This window comes from Sphaeramia orbicularis, chromosome 1 (assembly GCF_902148855.1).
Source record: "Sphaeramia orbicularis chromosome 1, fSphaOr1.1, whole genome shotgun sequence".
In the NCBI taxonomy this organism is placed as follows: Eukaryota; Metazoa; Chordata; class Actinopteri; order Kurtiformes; family Apogonidae; genus Sphaeramia; species Sphaeramia orbicularis.
The window spans coordinates 26,345,547-26,366,214 of NC_043957.1; the positions used below are offsets into that span (position 1 = coordinate 26,345,547).

General features: G+C 37.8%; 1 protein-coding gene across 2 annotated transcripts; it reads right to left on the reverse strand.

Annotated features, from left to right (window-relative positions):
- Positions 1-598: 598 nt before the first annotated feature.
- On the reverse strand, positions 599-19,443 carry galnt7 (UDP-N-acetyl-alpha-D-galactosamine: polypeptide N-acetylgalactosaminyltransferase 7). Of its 2 annotated transcripts, none has more exons than XM_030133217.1 (15): positions 18,786-19,443; positions 16,027-16,138; positions 14,476-14,794; positions 11,834-12,000; positions 10,609-10,739; positions 10,416-10,495; positions 8,628-8,810; positions 6,387-6,504; positions 6,156-6,278; positions 5,488-5,603; positions 5,031-5,133; positions 4,845-4,943; positions 4,552-4,680; positions 3,696-3,726; positions 599-3,200 (listed from the first exon to the last, which is right to left on the reverse strand). In XM_030133217.1, exons 1-15 carry the CDS (start codon positions 18,906-18,908, stop codon positions 3,094-3,096), a joined length of 1,941 nt encoding a protein of 646 aa, XP_029989077.1. In that variant the 5' UTR covers positions 18,909-19,443; the 3' UTR covers positions 599-3,093. The 2 variants fall into 2 exon arrangements, with proteins under 2 accessions (XP_029989077.1, XP_029989068.1); XM_030133208.1 differs by lacking the exon at positions 8,628-8,810 and adding an exon at positions 8,214-8,396 and having other exon boundaries at positions 18,786-19,442.
- Between the last annotated feature and the right edge of the window lie 1,225 nt (positions 19,444-20,668).

The window sequence follows — 20,668 nt, forward strand, 5'->3', positions numbered from 1 at the left end:
TATTAGGGTTTAACATCAGTTTGTTTACTATTTTGCCTCTTTGTCACCTGGTAAAAACCACATGCCCCAGTGCTCACCAGACCCAAACAAAACCTAAACACCTAAATCATATGAATGAACATTAGCAAAAACAAACTAATAATTAAACAACTTAAAAAGAAATAAAACTGTAGATAGCTCCAGCAAATGTAAAAGGTGACTGTATTTTCCACAGAATCCAAGAGGCTTTTGAAGAATCTATTCATCTTAACAAGTAGGATGGTGAAAAACTGTTCTATGAAAAATAATTCAAGCTGTTGGACAAAAACATTGTGTAGTAAAAATGCACAATACTTTCCTGAGATGTAATGGAGTAAAAGTATAATCTTAAATAGTAATATACAATAATAATATAGAAATACTTAGTTACATTTCATCAACCATTTACTGTGTGATGAACCACAAAATAAAAAATTATAATTTTCAATGAAATTCTAGCTTTTAATTATGTTTCTGTTAGTTGCATTATATTATATTATACTGGAAACAACCTAAAAGGACCTCATTTCCCCAGTCCCATTCTTTTGTCCCAACAAAACAAATACAGTCGGACAAAAAATAAAAATCAGGTCTTTATTTTTTTGTCACCCACAGTTTAGCCCATATTATTAAATCTCTGTTATAAGTTAGATATTTACAACATCATTCAAGGCCCTTCACAAAATGCATCATGTTCTTTAGAAAGAAATCTATTTACATTGTACAAAACATTACATACACGATCGTCCATACATCAAACCCTCTTTTCCTCTAAAGAACAAAATTATGGTCACATTTTCTTCATTTGCTGTTTTCCCCAACAATAATCTGTTATTCCCCACTGGTATCATTTCCCATCTCCCCATAACCTTGTTTATTGTTATTGTTTTTTTCCCCATCCGAACAGTCAGGCAGTTACTTAGTCACAGTCAACTGGTCAGCTACTGAATTACCTGTTCAGACTGTCGATAAGGCAGGCAGTTCCTAAAGTTCTGTCAGTCGGTTCATTCTGCTTAATGATGAGCTCTCCTCAAACTGTTTTCTAAAGCATCTTGACTGTCTGCAGGAGTTGATAAAAATAACTGATGACTGAAACAGAAGATGGCCTCAAGTCAGTCGATCATACACTATTATGGACAAAAGTATAGGGACACATTGAATTCAGGAGTTCCTTTTCAAACAGGGGTCTGGGATATAAAACAATAATGATAAATGTCAGAATATAGTTTTATATTGTGATAAATATCATTGCGTTGCATTGCTTAGTTTTGTTTAAATTATTATCTTTGCTTACAAGATGCCTTAGAGACGGATTTTACTTAACTTCTCCCAACCTTGATTTCGTTTTGGTTTTTTTTTTTTATCCATGACTATGATTTTAAATGTTTTATCTCCAAATTCCTGAAATATTTTTCAGGCTCTGTAAATATAATTTTCTACCACAACTAACCATCTACTTTCTTCACATTTCACTTAGGAAGAAAAACCTCCCATTACATTTTAAGGAAATATTGATGTTTCTATCTCAAATCAGCATGGACAGGACATCTTTCGAACTGTAGCCATGATGCATCCCAATATTTTTGTCCATATAGTTTATAAGTGAAACAAAGCCAACTCAATGTATCCTAATAAAATCAAACCAAGCTACATTTACTCATACTAATATCTTCAAGCATCGTTGTAGGAGTGATAAACATGGATTGTTGAGAACATGGAACACTGGGAATCACCCAAGATGCTTTGTGAACATTCTAATATGTTTCTTTGTTGTCTTAGTAAAGCCCCGAGACAGTGTGAAGAATTAAGGATTAAAAATGATTAAAAATTCACTGGTTTTGTAGAGTTACTTCTAATGACTCGTTAGCATGAACTTCAACTGTCGGAGATGCCTCTTAATCCCTCAGGATCATTTCGATAGAAACTGGAGTGCAAATGTAAAGGGAAAACAAAATATCAGTCTTTCTAGCCTTTTCAGCATGTGCCCACAGACTGAACTGGGATCTGTTAACATGTCCAACATTTCTTTAATCCTGCATGGCCCCAAAGTAAAGTGATTTGTTTTGTTTGAGCTGGTGACCGTGACCTACCGGCTGATTATGAAACAGTAAAAGAATCGGCGTATTAACATGAAAATGTCAGCATACCGCAAAGTTACAAATCAGAAAATGTCAACTGGTCTGTCAAATGCATCTCCTCACCTGAAAGGTCTTCTCTTACATATCAAATAAAACCTTCGTTTAGGCTCTATTTCACATCACCATTCCCAAGTTTGACTTTCAGATGAATCACGGTTAATGTCATTGTAGAGCTGCAAACTGGAAAATTAATGCACCTGGTTCGACACCGATAAAGTAACAATCCTCCACCACCACCACCACCACCAAAAAAAAAAAAAAAAAAAAACCTCTTTGGTAAATGAGCTGATAATTTCACTAGCAGTAGATTGAGATTTCCAAATAAGAATTTGATAGAATCGATGTAATTCATTCATGAATTAATATTCTTGTATAGAAAAGACCTGAGAGAGCAAAAGAACAGATGAGTCACCATGTAAACACAACCACCTTAAAAAGGACACACAGACAGAGACAGGTGGACAGAGACAGACAGACAAATAGATGGACGGACAGACAGACAGACAGACAGACGGGGCACCACATGTTTTCAGTTCAGTTTTGTCCAAAATGCCTCTTTGAAGACCACTTATGATCTAACCAGTGCATCTGGAGTGTCTGTGTCTATATTCTGCATTCTGTGAGTGTTGTTCTGGTTCTGTATGTTCTGTATGAAGTATATTTGCATGGAGTTTGACAAAGGCATTTTTTGGAGGCAGACACCACCTTGTTTAGACTGAAGCTGGTAATAGCTGATACTCAGAACTCCATTTCCTCTGAGTGGCTCATTCTAGAAACATGATTTTCTTCTTTAAAAGGACAGTATCAGCTTCACATTTGTAAACATATGGTATGGATGTATTTGTTGGTGAGTCTTAATCAGTGCGTATGTTGTCATACGGTTGCTATGTTCATTGTCCAGCTCCCAGTGGTTTTCATAGTGCAGATTGTCCAGTCTTCATACAGCCACTATGTTGTTCATCTCCCACTTCTGAGTGGTTTTACTGGTGTCACAGTCTGATATGAACACTTTATGGAGCAGATCAGAGCGGTCCAGACATTTACCTGTTAAAAAAAACAAACAAAAAACAGTTCATTCAGCAAGTTAATTGATATTTCTGCACCACCACTGACTCAATCACTACTTATTATTCTACACTGTGCACAGGCAATATCAGAATTATTGAAAAAAATGAATACTAGAAGACCCTCTCTAAAATGAGTCATGACTAAGTGAATGAAAAGTGCACTAACTGTACCTGTATTGTGTAACCGTTCACTACAATGGAAATAAACTAAATGACAGAAAGTGATTGATTTTGTCAATAGGGTTAAGGTATTTCTGAAAATATATCTGTATTATATTGGCTTTGTATTGAGTGGATATGAAATCTATCCTCTAAATTTTAAGTGATGCTGGTGACAAATCTGTGATGCAAATTTGTGCAGCAAAAAATCTGTACAAAACGTCAGAGTCCCATTGGAATCATCAGAATAGTCCAGATAACAAAAACATGAACAAATAAAAACTATTGCAAAATACAAAAACCTCATACTGACCTGTTGGAACGTGGGTAAATCGATGAAGATCCTGATGGAAAAAGGATAGACAATGAAAGAGTCAATTCTTCATCCCGTTACTGTTACAAAACACAAACTCAGCCGCTCTCAGCTCTACCGTTATTGGGCTGGTTGTAATCACCGAGGATTTTGTTTGATCCAACATTCAGGAGGCTCATGACGCCATTAGTGGGTCTTTGTTCAAAAAAGGTTGAGAACCACTGTATTAAACTTTTTATGGGGTCCTACAGACTGTAAAAAACACTACCATTATCAGCCATCAGCTGCCTTTCACATTAAATTAAATTAAATAATTGGTACCAACCACTGAAAGAAACCAATAAACACTAAAACTTCATCCCATTATCCACCTTCAACAATTCATTACAAATTATCGTTTCTGATCAGTGTATATGCTTCTGATTGCCAGTTGTGTATTATGTATATATTGTGTGAGAGTAGTCTTCATATTTTTAATTGTTTTACAAGTGGTTTTGCAGTACAATCACTGTTTTTTGTATGATTTGCCTCATGCTGCTGCCCCTTGATCAGGTCATCATTGGAAATGAGAATTGGCTCTCAACCAAATTACCTGGTTAAATAAAGGTTAAATAAATTACCTGGTTAAATAAAGGTTAAATAAATTCATTAAAAAAAAAACAGTTGGCCACTAAATATAATTATGGAAATATTATTAATAATAATAGAAAGTGAACTGTGTGTTGAAGTTGGTATTCATCTACAGCAGTAGTATAAATAGACACTGCATCATAAAACCCTAAGAAAACATTGACAGAGTTGATCATAAAATGAGCCCTTTGTTCAACAGTAACTACATTAGTATCAGAGTTTCCACCTTGAAGTATTTCCACTCTGTGTGCTGGTTCTGATCACAGTGTGTGATGATGACGGCAGAATTATCACTTCCTCTGGTCAAACACTGATCATACTGCATCAGCTGGTTGGCCTCGTTAATACGGAACAGCTACACAAACACACAGCAAAAAAATTTAATAAAATAACTTCACATTAATAATGCTTTCAGCTGTGGTTAAGATCCAGCTCAAAAATGCATGTAAAAGCAGTTCAGTCCCTTTAAAAGTTGCAGAGGTCAAAAAGTAGTCTCCCAGATTAGAGACAATTCATTACCTGATTGCCTCCCATCCTGTGGCAGGGTCCGATCTCCACATTCCCTCCATTTGTGTGTCCCATACTGTCAATACAGTAACTTGTCTCAAAGCCCCGAATCTTTAAAAAAAAAAAAAAAAAGACAAAATGTTGCTAAACCATGTAGAGAAGTCAGGTAACATGTTGAGAGTAAGTTTCTACACCTACCTCCCCCCATTCTACATTTTTAGGAGGCAGAGGATAGTGCAGAGGGATGTCATACGCTATTTCCTCCATGAACCATTTGAAGCTCTTGCATCGATGTTCCTCCCTGTAAAAAAAAGAAATATCTAGACTGAAAACCATAAACTAAAAAGACTCAGTGAGGTAACGATATTAATTTAGTCTCTAACAAATTAATGTTGGAGAAGTGGATGGGTTATTCATTTGTTTTAAACATTTCAACACTGTAGTTTATGTGGTTTTTTTTGTTTAACAAATAAAACAATGTTTTATTTGTTAAAACATTGTTTTATTTGTTAATAATTGTGCAAGTTATTGTACAAACAGATTTCTGCTTGCAACTGAAACATTTCACTTCATTGATAGGTTAAAATTAAGATCCAACTTTAAGCCAAGCTGATGGAATGCTGACAACATTAGCATCTTAAAAAGTCACATTTACCTGAAGCGTTTGAGCTCACTGATGTCTCCGTAGGCAAGAGTCAGAGTTTCAGGACGACTGGCGTAGAAATAATCTTTGTATTCATCCCACCAAACCTCCACTACACGGACATAGTTCTGTATATAGAGAGGAAAATACCTTCAGGGCATAAGAAATATTTTCCTCTACAGATGAAAACAATTAATTTAACTTTATGAAATAGGTGATTACAATTAGCAAAAACTCCACAATGCTGATGATTTTCATATCCCAAGAGGCTGATCGGAAATATAGTACATAACTTAAACAGACGGCAAACACAATTTTCCAGTTAATTTATTGTCACTCACATTGGCATATGAATGTGTGTGAATGTTTGGTGGTGGTTGGCAGCCATGCTTCTGTCAGTCTACCCCAGGGTAGCTGTGGATACAGATGTAGTTGAACACCACCAGTGTGTGAATGTGAGAGTGAATGAATAACGAACCCAGTGTAAGTGTTTTGAGTATGCAAAATAGAAAAGCGATTATATGTGTGTGTGTGATATATTAGATAAACCTATTCCATTATTATTCATTATTATTAAGTAGATTTCCGACCCACAGATGTCACCACAGGACAATATCTTATAAAGTTTCATTTGCCCTTGACACTTCGACTAAACAAACACCACATGTCTGGTGGTTAACCTTCAGTGTTGGTGAAGACCCAACATGTGCAGGTGGGGGGTTTCCTTGCCATCCTTGAAGTCTGTAGATATGACCAACACGAGAACACGGTACAAAGAGCAGCTGCCCTCCGCACTGCCAAATCTACAACCAGAGGACAGAGGTTAGAGATGCAGACACAGACTGCTCTGAAAATTTATAGAAGAGTTCACAGAGTCAAAGGGTAAACAAAAGATACTATTTTCTCCATACCTTATATGATATCTCAAAATTCTCTCCTCCCCAAATTTGCAATCCTGGGTCATACAGACCCAGCTCAAAGAAGAAATCTCTCTCAATAGCAAACAAACCACCTGCCATGGCCGGAGACCTGCAGGCATAAAGAAGAACAAATACATCCACATCCCAAAACAAACATGTACATGACAGTACTACTGTAGTTTACTTTCAGGTATTTTGTTGAATTAAACATTTACAAATTAATTTGAAAATATGAAGAGACTCATTTTCATTTACAGCACAAACAGCAGTTAACAGCAATAGCAGAGAATATTAAAGTAGAATGACAGAGAATCAAACAGCAAAATAAGAAATTAGTGAAAGCATCAGAAAAAAGGAAGCATGACAGGGTGAATGAAAATGTGAGGGAAAGTGGGGGTGATGGTGCCCCAGTCCGAACCCAATTCACACCAGAAGTTTCCAAGTGGACCGAGAAAACAGTGCCAAAAGAAACTGATCTGAAATACAGCTTAAAGATGATGACCCCGACAAGTGTGAGGAAAAAGTCAGTAGATCTCCCTTATTTTCTGTCATTTCTTTCATTATACACAGAAAAACCTTGCACTGAACTTCCTTATTCCATCAAAGCCTGTATCTAGACTCTATTTTACATTTTTATAATTATTTCTACAATGTTAGAAAACAAGAATAGAAGATATATCTGGTTAAACCCAATCGAATAGATCCAGGGAGGCCCACAATACATGTAATGAAATACTTATTAATTTCCATTAGAAGAAACATTAGAGCAAAGACAGAGCCAGCAGACACATATAGTATGCTACTCTCCATCAGAGGTAGCCCATTCTGGTTTAGTTCGTTAGTTGTGAGATGCAGTCAAGGTTAAGACTCATTTCCACATTTAATAACAAATTAAATATCTGAAGGTCAACATTAAACATTGCATATTCATATAGGTCTCATGTAATGAGAAAAATATTCAAGTGACTCTTGACAAAGGCAAAATGGTTTTATTCAGGTGGGTATTTCATGAAACAAGCCCTAAAAACACAGATGACGCTGTGAATTTAGTCATGAAATAACCATCTGAATAGACTCTTTTTGTAAGAGAAGTGTCCAAGGTCGTCTTCTATTTCAGTGTTTTGTGTCCCCTAACAAAGAGCACCTTCATTCACTCCATAAACTCTGGTTACTTCAGAATATTATTTTATTCAAAGTGGCTATTGCCACAGTACTGTGGGACTACTTTCTCATTTGTCTATTGCCATAGAGCCAATCAGTGCCCTTGTTATATCAAGTGTAGTCTGATAACCTGTAATCTATTGCCCTGGTGCCGCAGTACTGTGGCAATAAGCACTGCATATGCCATGTGCCTATCCGGTTATAGGAAAAGGCTAAGGTACCAGTTACTGGAAGGTGGTTTATGTGCCTATTCACACTTTCAGTTTCAGCATGCAGACAACCAACATGAAACGTGGCAACCGTTTTCCCTCATATGAGGAATTTGCCTGGGTTTTTGATGAATATAAATCAGCCAATGTTCAGCGTGCAGAATTCAGATCATTTGATTGGCTCTATGGCAATAGACAAACCAATATTTCATGTGACAGTACTGTGGCAGTAGCCATTGCCTTATTTATTTTACTTCATTTTCACTTTAATTTCTTTTTACGTAACTGAAAAATTTTCTATGTTCTTTTTTGCAGCAAATTAAAGGCATTTTATAATGAAAAAGCTTTAACCCAGTTGAGCATATGACTAATAGCTGTTTTTTGAAGGATAGGTGGATGATTGTTTCATCACTGTGCAGAATAGTCAGGAGGCATTAGTTTTCGGTACCTATAAGGCTCAGTCTTAGTTTGTCTGAGTTTTTGTTCTCGGTCTCCCAAAGGAACCCTCTTCCAGAGCATGCTCCAATCCCAGGCTCCTCTAGCGAAGCCATCAGCGTCTCCTCCACCCTGGGGCTCGATGGTGAACTGCTGGCCGTGGATGGAGTCGATCAGAGGCACCGTACACACCGTTCTGACAGAGTGTGGGCGGGCGAGGGAGGGGTCATGCAAACAGGATACACGAGGGAGGAGCCAGGATGTGGCGTACATGAAGGAAAACAGGCAAATACAGGTAGAGCGGCAAAATACACAGAGACATGGGGAGGGCAGACCAGGACACGGTGGAGGAACAAACAGGTGGGAGATGGAGATGGAGACACAAACAGAAGGATGAGTGTTAGTGTGTTGGCCGTGGGCTGTGTACCGGTATGGCTGGGTGGTATGTTTTCTCTTGGCCTTCTCTTTCTGGCTGAGTGGGACTCTCTTCCAGAGCAGACTCCAGTCCCAGGCACCTCTAGCCAGGCCATCCTCATCTCCACCCTGCTGAGGCTCCATACTGTACTCATTACCATCTATGTAGTCTATAAGTGGCACTGTACATACTGTCCTACACACACACACACACACACACACACACATACACCTTTATCTGTACTAGGTCTTTTGCTTTAAATGGGAAGGTGAAAAACATACCAAAGGCCCTTTTCCACCACATGGTACTGGGTCAACTATAGTCCTTGTTGGTTTCACTGCAGACATGGAAATCCTTAAAGGTGGTTTGTATTGTCAGATGATCAAATAGTCCTTAAAATAGTTTATATCTCCTTGTCTTAAAGGGGGTCCATCAGACATACTGGACAAATCCCAGTGTCTTTCATTTAGTGTTCACATGAGAACATGTTGCATTCATGTTCCAGGACTGGGCTGTGGTCGACCATATCCAGTTTAGTTCATGCTTGTACACAGTACAGTGCAAAAAATTCAGCTCTTCCAGATTCCTTAGAATTTTGCACATTTGTCCCACTTGAAAGTTTCAGATAATTGAAGAACTTCTAACATTAGTAGTTAGAGCAATTAGTAGTCTGCTGTGTTTTCATATCAATTTTATATTGTCTCAGATTTGGAAGCTCAATGGAGGTGATGCAAAAACTACCAAGTATTATGCACAACTTTTGCCTGATAGAAATCCATACAGTGGAAAAGTGCCATAAAAACTATTGAACATCTGTTGAAGCAAGTCTAGGATTCCTTTCAAACATTCTTAAAAGATACACTTTGCAGCCAACAGGCAAAGTGTGTCATTACTTTGTTTGCACACATTTGGAAATGTGTTCCAACAGCTTAAATATACAGCAAATTAATTATAACGTATCCTGAGTGATTTACTACGTCTTCCCTCTCTAAATAACTTGCTGAGCTGGATAATGTGTGAGTTTGAAGGACATGTTAAAGCAGATGCAGCTCAATGATAAGAACTCAATCAAACCCTGAAACCATCTTCAAGTGAAACATCCAGAGGAACTGATGCAAGACTGAAACATAGCTGGAATAAAAGCAATCAATAAAACTCTATCACCACAAAAAGGAAAATCATACAAAAGTCTGTCTGGAGCTTGACAAAGAAATTGCAATATGTTACAGGTTATAGGTATATGTTATAGGTTGTGATTTTAACATAACACCTGCTGTGGTCAATACACCCTCACTGTAAAAGGAGAATGCATGCAGAAGTGAAAAGTAAAACCAGCCACTGATAACTGACCTTTTATGATAATGACATAGTGTTTAAAAACCCCCATACTTCTGTACTAGGCAGGCAGCAACAAGCAAGACTCTGGAAGTGCGGTGTGTTGTCTCAATATATCTTTGCATATGTAAAAATGTACTTGCTTTAACCCCGATTCAGTGACTTTTGTGTTTTGATTCAAATTGTGTTCAGAGTGCTAGAAACATCCATGACAAGGTAATTATTTTCACTATCAGCTTAAATAACAATTTCTCAAATCAATTAATTGTTTACTATATAGAAAGGAGGAAAAAAACATGGTAAAAAAGAAACTCTGGTCTTCAAAAGAACAGTGTTTTGGTAAAAGTTGCTGCATTGAAGTAATTACACGATGAATCCGACATCGAATTGTACAACTATACTACTAAGATTACAGACAAAACTTAAAAACAGTTTCAACTGCCCATAGTTGTGTGTGCATGTTACCTGTCCTGTGAAATAGGAGCAATCAGTGGAGCATACCAGTTGATTCCAACCTCACAGTGGGCATCCAGGTAGATAAGCACCTAGAAAACAAACCCACATTTATCTGCCTCCATTTAATGACAATCGGTGTAATCGCTGCTCCTACGTTCTCAACCTTCAAACCGCAGCAGCACAAATAAACCTGATATGATACCTGTCCTTTTGTTGCCTTCCTGGCTCCTATACTTCTGGCCTGGATGAGACCTTCTCTCTTCTCATTTCTGAAGACTTTGACCAGACCGTTCCATTGCTTGATGTACTCCTCCAAACGCTCCTTCAGATGAGCTGCACACATGAAAACAACCATATGTATAAATATTCACAAAATCAAATACACTATGATGCAATACAGTAGTGAAAATAAAAAATGACTTATTGTATATCAACTCATAATCAGTAAACAATAAATGCTCTTTACAAACAACATCAACAGCAGAAGCGGGAAGTAACACAAATAAATACTTCAAATTACTCCATATGTTTTACAACAGATAGACAGACTTTCTACTCCTTATTTTGTAAAAACAACGTCATGACTTTGATGCATTTGAGGGGAACATTATGGACCTTGGTGTACTCATCCACTACTGCATATCAAACATGACAACAAAATATGTTAAAGACATAGCAAGATAAAACAGACCCAAAAAAAGTCATCTGGCCATGGTGGAAAGGTGTCAAAAATTATGCAAACACTGAAACTGATTTGTACATTGGAGCAAAGTTACTGTTCATTATTTCCAGTATATTGTAAGTAGGTTTAATAGTTTTCACCTTATGTTACTGTGACATAAGGTTCAGTCATTGCTTTTCACAGAGAAATGCAAAACATGAAAATGTCCTTCAAAGGTTCACTGTGTCCTTTCATGACTTGAAAAGAGAGAAAGTAAAAAAAATAATAACAAAGTACATGATGTAAAACATATTCAGAGGCTTTGTTTACACATTTCTGCTTTAGTTAAGAGTATGTGTACTGATACCAGTTTTAATCACTTGTGCAAATACAGAACTAAGCCACAGCTTGGAAGTAGTTTCAATCCATGATAAACAATTTTAAAAGCCTGAAAATTAATTGTATAAAACACAGTGTAGCTCGAGGAATGCTAAGTTTCACGGCTGTATCTCTTCGGCTCATTTCTGGGAGTCTGTCATAAGCTTTGAGGGGACAGTGTTTATCATTGAGAGAAACTTGTGTCAATTCACATAGTCAGGATCAAGTACCTGGATGGGAGCTGCCAGGTCATTGCGAGGGCCAAGAAAAATGGTGCTTAAGTAAGATTTAGACAGAGGTCATAAGATATAGGTGGAAGCAAATATTTTAAAGTCTTGTCCCTGTTATTATATTTGGCTCTTTCCTTTCATGTGTTTGAGGAAGCTACCTTTGTTGCTGAAGTCATCAATCATGACAATCTCAGCAAGGTATCTTCTTGGTGTCCTCTTGATGACACTGTGGACGGTTCGCATTAGTGTCGACCAGCCTTCGTTGTGGAAAACTATCACCACACTGGAGGTCAGGAGTCTGTCGTCATAGTGCCAATACTTACATCTGAGGAGGAAAAAACAAAACAAAACAATGACCTTCCACTTATGGCAGTGATAAAGCCTTGTCTTATAGAGCTGTAATAGAAAAAGATGGTCCCTTAACTATGGGGTGACTGTGAGTCACTTCTCACCACAACAGTAATCAGCTGAAACATGCTTTATAATATAATGTTTCCATTTACTGAGATGATGGGTCATAAATATGGATCCACCCTAAACCCCACGTCACCTACTCTTTTGTTATGGGTGTGCTCAAACAAAGACTCAACATTTCATTGTTGAAATAAGTTTAGCAAGGACACAGTCATGTCAGGTCTTTGTTTGCAGAAGGTTTGACCTTGGCTTCTAAGTACTTGAGTACATCCAGGCAGGATCTAGAACAGAATCCCCCAGAACTGTGATCACGGGATAGCGGTCTGCACCTAAATGTGTTATTAATGGTTGATTTGGAGCTGGGTGATGGGGCCAAAAAACAGAATCTCAGTTGCCTTAGCATTAGGGATGAGTCACTATTTCAGTCTGTTTTAATGTCGACAAGAATTCAAGATAAAACAGAATTCAAAAAGTTTTTCTTTGTAAAACTATATATCATACTATATCTTTCCACTATCTACAAAGAACAATAATAGCAAAAAAACAAAAAAAACAAAACAGGAGTCATCAGAGAATGTATCACTGTCCCCAGCAAAAACCAAAAACTGCTAATTGTTCATTTTTTTGCAGAAAAAACAGACATTGAATGGTTTTCTTCTTACGCTCCAGAAACTCAAAACATGCTATAATGTTAATCTTAATAATGCTGATAATTTATATTAAAACTAGAAGCACTCGAAGAGCGCAGACCTCCGCCAAGGCTGATCAGTGGCCCCCCCGTGGGCCCCCCCACCCCCGATCACCACCAAAATTTAATCATTTCTTCCTTATCCCATTTCCAACAAACCCTGAAAATTTCATCCAAATTTGTCCATAACTTTTTGAGTTATGTTGCACACTAACGGACAGACAAACAAACAAACAAACAAACAAACAGACAAACAAACAAACAAACCCTGGCAAAAACAGAACCTCCTTGGTGGAGGTAATAAAGCACCAGAAAGGCATTCACAATGAAAATATTACAACAAACAGGATGGATTTTGACTGGCAGGGAGGAAGCACTAATCTGGGTTTTGCAATTTTGACATTTAGGCATCGGATGACTTGAATATATTGTCCATCCCTAGGAGGAGGTTATCCTAAATATGACTAGTATCAATGAAGGCCCTTCTCTAGAGCTACTGATTGTACAGTAGAGTAACAGCTGTGAACTTACTTATAGTGTGCTTAAGGTTTTTAATCTGCTAAGTGGATTATAGGCATTTACACGCTCTGTAGGTGGTATATCCCATCAATCATACATGTATGACAAGTTAATGTTAAAGTCAGACTGGTTAAAGGCAGATTGTTTAGTGGGTGTGGGTGTTTAAAGAACACACCCGTATGTGTTTAACAGACAAACTTGCCCAACCACCCATGAAGGACATGTCCCACAATAACATACACATCTAAAATCATGGATTCCAGGTATTTACTCAGGGCAAAACAATCTAAGCTGTTTCTCAAAAATGATGATTAGAGTAAGGCCACTGTGCAGTATAAGAAGGAAGGGATATCTGCTTTAATATCAGAATATTTACTGGAAAATACTGGAATACTAGGCACTACAGGCTTAAGAATATGTGTCCAAACATCCCATGGCCATTTATATTTATTTCAACAAGGATGAAATGTTGTCTGATCTATGACTATGCAGACCAAGAGCAATGTCAACCTATATTAAAGTTGTCTGCCTCATAAATTATCCATGTAAGCCTTCAAATAGGAACAGGGGTGTGTCTTTAATCAACATGTGGAATAGCACAGTGTAAAATAGTACAACATAACAAACTGCCTCGTACACGTATGATTAAGTGTATGTAAGTCACACTTATAACCACTACTGAACACGACGATAACTATGTTCTTCTATCAGTCTGAGACGGTAGAAGGTGAAACATGACTAACTGCTTATCTGTTTATGAGGGTCAGAAGCCAGCAAAACCGTTATGACAAACCATAAACCTGCTGAGACACAACTGAGAAGCCAATTTTGGCACCAGAACAAGTGTTTCATACCCTCTGCCATTTTTTGACTCTGTCGTCATGTGGTTATTGTTCGATTTAGGGTTGAGAGTTTTATATGCTTTTCTGGGGACAGTGGCTTTTTGTATTTTTCATATTTTTCTCTTATTTGCCATCCTCTACAAGTTGTGCGAGGCAGTCCTGTTATTAGCTCAAACCCCTTAGTGAGAAAAGAAACGTTTTATGTGATGCAACAGACCTTCCCTCTAAAGCAAACAACGGGATGCTGACATGCAAAATTGAGACTGCAGAAAGGAGTGAATTGTGATCACAAGTGCAGTTTGTAAAAATGGCAGCGTGGACAGGAATCAGTACTCACTCTTCATGACGTATATCACTGATGGTTCGGTCCAGTGAGATCATGTCACTTGCCACCATGTTGAAGCCAAACTCTTTGATGGAAGCCTGGACGGCGTCTTTGTACTCTGGACCCAAAACAAAAGGTTTTGCTCCCTCGCCAGGACCACCAGGGACCCCTTGAGGCTCAGGTTCCTTGGGCTCAAAGTTTCCCAGGACACCCTTCTTTAGGACAGGGCTGGTGTGGGGGTGTGTGTGAGGCTTGAATGTCACATATTGCTGCTGGATCACCTGTTTCTGATTGGGCTGCTGTTCGGGGTTCTGAGCATTGTTTCCTCCTCCTGAGAAGAACAGGGAAAGTCAAGGTGACATAAGACGAAGAAACGGAAACTATACATTATACATTAAACATTGCAGTATGATAAGAGTTTACCCATTGACATGAGCTGAGGAAATCAAGAACACATCAGAAATCTTACCTTGACATATCTGTTTATGTCATGTATCATAAATTATAAAAAAATACAATGGAGATAGCAGTAGGGACCAATCAATTATCTGTCAAGCTTAATTGTTGCTTTTTTAATCCCATAAATTAACAAGAAAAGCACTTGGAGAGCGCAGACCTCCGCCAAGAGCCCCCCCCCAATCACCACCAAAATTTAATAATTTGTTCCTTGTGCCAGTATCAACATTTCATGAAAATTTCATGAAAATCCGTCCATAACTTTTTGAGTTATCTTGCTAACAAACAAACACACACGCATGCACACAAAGCAAAGTGATCACAATACCTCCTGGCGTAATTAACCTGGTTCTTCCCAACTAATTTGTGTTAATTTTCTCTTATTTACCAAGTTCCAAAGCTTGTAAATGAAAAACCAGAAGTCAATTAAATCAATTAAATTAATCAATCAATTAAACCTCATTTGAAAGGTAATCCCCCCCCCGGTCTGTCTGTGGTCTTGAGTAATGTCCCATCCACAGCACTACATGGTGCATTACATGTCATGAAAAACAATTCTGACACCAATACTGAAACAAGAACTTTTACTTTCTATTACTTCTTAATTATAATCTTAACTATTTTGCCTTTTGAACATTTCAAAAATGATTTGTGCAACAGAAGACACATTCTTTTATTAAACTCTAAACCTGAAACCCATATTAGACAAGTTCTGACAATGGTGTGACCATAGGCAGGATGGGTTTATTTGGACTAAACTAGAACTGCAGTTTAAAGATGTAGTAAACAGGTTTAAGTGTGATTTTGTCATACACAGCACACGTTTTAACTTGTTTAAGGTTTATATTACAACTCAGCTAATCAGCATCAGACCCAAACAGAGCTATTGCAAAGTCTGTTGCAAACTCTGTGGCTGTCTGTGTTCCAACAGTTAAAATAACTGACTTTAGCAAAGTCTCCAACAAACAAACACCAATAAAAGTTACAAAAACAACATCTGTTTGTAGAAATGCAAATGTTAAATGACAAGTTACATTATTTAATATCTAGAGCTGCTTTGATGCTTGGAGTAACAGACCTAAAAACAGTCAGTGGAATGTGTCTCACCATGTTTGAGCCTTATGGAGTTGAGGTCGACCTCCACGCCTTCCACATGAGGCCAGGGCACCACTGGCTTAAAGTTCTCCGCAGGGTCTCCTTTAGGCAAAACACTGTCATCCTGCATTGGACAGTGACAGTGGTATTACACAAACCAAAATTATTAACAACTGATTATTATGATTATTATAATTCAGATATCAAGAATAAACCAACTGTAAACCATTCCAAAAATATCATATTAACACTTAAAGCAGGACTAATTAGTTTTATAACCACCAGTACTGGCAGATTCTGGAGTTGATAGCTAATGTGTAAAGTAGCATATCAGTTCCACATTTATTGATTAATTCATTTGAGCTTCATGATTCCAATTTAGTCATTAAGGTATTTGTTACCTGGACATAAGTTTTCAGTTTAAAAGTCACTCAGTTTCTAACAAAGTGAACGTACATTCAAACATGTATAATACATTTCACACATCCTTTTTTTTTTTTAAGTTGAGGAGTGAGGATGATGTCAACCAATTAATCACCTTCTGTCATTGTATATTGGCCTTTAATAATCCATCATCATTCAGCCTGTAATACCAGTACCGAATACTAACGCAATAAAAAGTTTTTTTTTGTAATTTCTGTGGATCTAAGAATGAAACTTTTAACTAGATGGTTATTATGGCAACACCTTGTAATAATTACATGTTGTGCTCTTGGTCCTCACCAGAATCACTGCTCAGTTTTGCCGCCTTTCAAATATTCATATACAGATTATTTTCCTTTTTATTCCCTTGCACTACCAGTGAGGATTTGATGTCAACATGTTCACTTAACTGTGACCTCCTACTAACAAGATAAACAGTCTGAAGTTGTTACAGTTTCCTGACTTGCACAATTACAGGGGCTTTCCTACTCAAAATGCCTCTAAGAAAAAGATTCATTAAGCTGCAGTGAGGCGCATAGGCGCTGCAGAGTAGAAATGTAACACTGCTACTGGAGATACTGGGAGACAGCTAGATTCATTTGATTCAAGTCCATTTTATGGGTATATTCCCACCCATGAGGCTGTGTTAAAACCACACAAGTGATATTAATATTCAGGGGGAAACAGTGATTAAACATTAACCAACATGTTTGTTAACTGTACATATCATTCCTCTTATCCAAAGTCTGTTACAAGAAGTCCCTGAAGGTTTGTAATAGACCCTCTCCTCTGAATAAAAACACATCAAGTCAATTACATGAAGGCCCTTGTAGAGTAGTATAAGAAGGCATTTAATAAGCCAGCAGTGTCTGGCTCCACTAATGCTTTTTTTCTGCTCTCGGGGAAAGGGTTTTAATTTTCCTAATATATCCAAAAACTGCAGGCAGGGTCAATGAAATATAATAAGCAAGTGTTACAGATAAATACAAAGAGATCAGTGTACATTTGCACAAGACCATAATCATCTGGGAAGACAAAAACACAATGCTGGAAAACAACAGAGGTTTAAGGCTTAAATTAATACTCTGTAGGAAAATGTGTGCACACAAACTTTCTTTACTGAAGGCCTGTTGTTAATCTAATATCTAACAACTGTTGAGCGTCTTTTCTAAATGTTATATATCACTTATGTACAACACAGCATCTGGATTGTTGGCACATTTCTTTCACTTGTAGACTTCTCTATCAAAACATGGAGAAAGACAAAAAGCTACTCTAATTAGGCTACATAAAACTTTTTACTTGGTTTACACACAATACTAGCATAAAGTATTATCTGCAAAATGAACATCAAGAGAAAGTTGTCAATGTTCTACCAAAACTCCCTGACCGTGTTGTACAGTTAAATGTGTTTTTTGTATTTACATTACTGCTGCATAAATGTGTATGTTAGATTTTACTCCTGTAGATGTCAAAGTTTCGGTTTATTTTAGCTACTTTATATACTGCTGGTACTTTAATCTATGACAATCAGTTACATGTTTGTGGCATCATTGACTTTTGCAGCCTATGTATCTCAACTTCTTAGGAGTCGAGAATGAAAAACAGGCCCATTTTCAGCTTTAACCTCATGTATTTTGGACTGTATTTGGCAAGAAACCTGTAAGTCAGCTGTCAGCTGATTTTAGTTCAGTAGGAAATGCAGTATTAGCCCCTAAGATGTCATGGAGAACAACAGAAGTATGTGATTTAGTTGCTCCACGTACTTCGTTGCATTCCTCCATTCCTGGTTTCACAACAGTGGCTGGACATACATGCAGATACAGATTAACTTGGTTAAGGCAGAATTGTCTTCATCCTGCTATTGATGAAGACAGGATGGCCCCAAAATATGAATGTTTACCAGGTTAAAAAAAAAAAAAATCCCAGGTAATGAAATGCATGTTTTACCCATTAGCACCACATGACACGGGCGTACAAAGGCGGATGTGTGTCCTGGAATAAGGGTGTTTTAGTTTAGGTTTGTAATGTCAACAGTATGTGACTATATAGTTTATTAAGTGATGAAACACATATAGCATGTGCGTCTGTTCAATACAGATACATGTAGAAAGATAGCTAGGAACAGATCTCCATGACAACCGACGTAGTAACAGCAGCCAACGGCGGAATGAGTGATGAACACACTAACCGGTGACCGTTTACAAACTTAGAACAGTTTTTTTTTTTTTTTTTTTTTTTTTTTTTACAACTAGCTACACTATGAATTTTGCCCGCGGTAGGTTTAAGTAAAGCTAACCCTGATGTAGTCCCTCTCTGTTGGACTCATAACTCATGTATCAACTCACCGGTTTCCCAAAAGGACTCTCATCGCTGGGTTTTGGTGATAAAGAAGACCAGAGCACCACCAAACCCAGAAACGTCCCAACGACGAGCAAACTCCGCAGAATAAATCCCACTTTGAGCCTCATCTTGGAAGCCCTTCCTGGGTAACCAGCCTGCCAACAGCTAAGCTAGGTTAGCCGCTACCGCTGCTAGCGCTGGCTAACCGGCAGCCAGGTTAGCCAGGCGGCTAACAACTAGTTAGCAAGTCAAAAGGGGACTGGTTCGGAACAAGCTGCAATATAACTGGGGTTTTCCCTCTAAATGACAGTCAGTGGCCGGTATTAGCCGCTCCTTTCCGGTTCTCGTCCCGGTCTCGTCCGTGGCTGAGCTGCCTGCTACTGCTGACACGGCTCCACCGAAGCAGCCCCTGCATTCAACCCCACCGACAGGCTCACGTCTGGGGCTTCATTAAAGAGCCCACCTCAGGCTCCTGTGCACACACCGCACTAACCCCGATAAAGACTGTCAAAATACTTCTGTTACCCCGATTCAATCTGACATAAAACCCCAAGAATTAAAAGCTGCCCCTCATTTCCTGGTGTGGTTTGACAGTGTCAATGGGAGCCCATGCACAGTAATTTGATGCAGGTATTACAGGGTGTGGGAGGAGGAAAGAGGTTTGTCTGGTTTTTCAAATTATGTCCGTAATCAGTGACGTTCAGTTATTAAAAAGGCTGTGGATCATTGTTGTAATAGAGACGTCATATTCCCATGCCACAAAATATGACTTAACAGATCAATGGAGTAGGAACTGGAGATCAAACTGGCACATAAAACATTCAAAAGCACCAACTATAGTCATACCGGTCCCTCCAGTTCCTGCAGTTTAATGTGATCAGACCTTTAAGGGTAAACCTGAGTTAATTTCCAGTTCAGTTTTGACATGTCATTAAAAGACACGTCATCATTCCTCAGACAAAAGGTTTCACCTCAGTCAGGTATTTTCTTGGTAGTTCTACTAAATTCAACTGGACTAGTTTTGCTCTTTTGAAATCAGAACTCAAAAGTTTCAAAGGAGCAAAACTCGTCCAGATGAACCTAGAAGAACCACCAAGAATGAAGACTTGGGCAAATGAGAACTTACACAGACACAGTCAGGTATAATCGAGGATGGTGGAATGAATGGCATACAGTGACAGCTTACCAGTCTAACTCAAATTCCTAGTAGTTTTTCTGGTTTAGCAAAATTCATGTTTACATAGTGATTAAAGTCGATAATATTGATCAGATCAAGCTCAGAGTAAAGTATTATATCGGAACACAGACAACTGAAAAAAGGGAACTTTTTAGGGAAAACTATCATTTAGATGAATATAAAAACAAGTGTCTTCAACCACTGCCATTTGTCAAACTACAAGGATTTCACTGGTTAAAATAAATGAAACTTTTCTGTCCTCAGGAGGAAAAAAACATACTGAAAAAAGAAAAGCAGTGAAAGATGTTTTCGTTCTACACCAACAGCAGCCATGGCTTAGAGTGATGAGTTTATGTAACTTACCTATCTTAAAAAACTCATGTTAAAATTATTTTGTAGTTTATGAAATATCTTTATATTTTAATGCTTAAAGAGAGTGCCTTGGAGTTTTCTTCCTGTTTACCTACTTTGTAAATCCCTTTTCCAAAGAGCATCTCAAACAAACTTTTTTTGGGTCCTAGAAGCATTCCTTCTCATTATTTCTTGTTATTTTGTAGTTTATTAACTCTATTACATTTAATAGTTTACTGTACAACACTTTACCAACTACTGACACAGTAAACTGAAAATTATGTGCATACAAGGGAAAGAAAGTCTGTTGCTTTTCTGCTTAATTTAACCTTTGACCCACTTTCTGACTCTTCCTTTCAT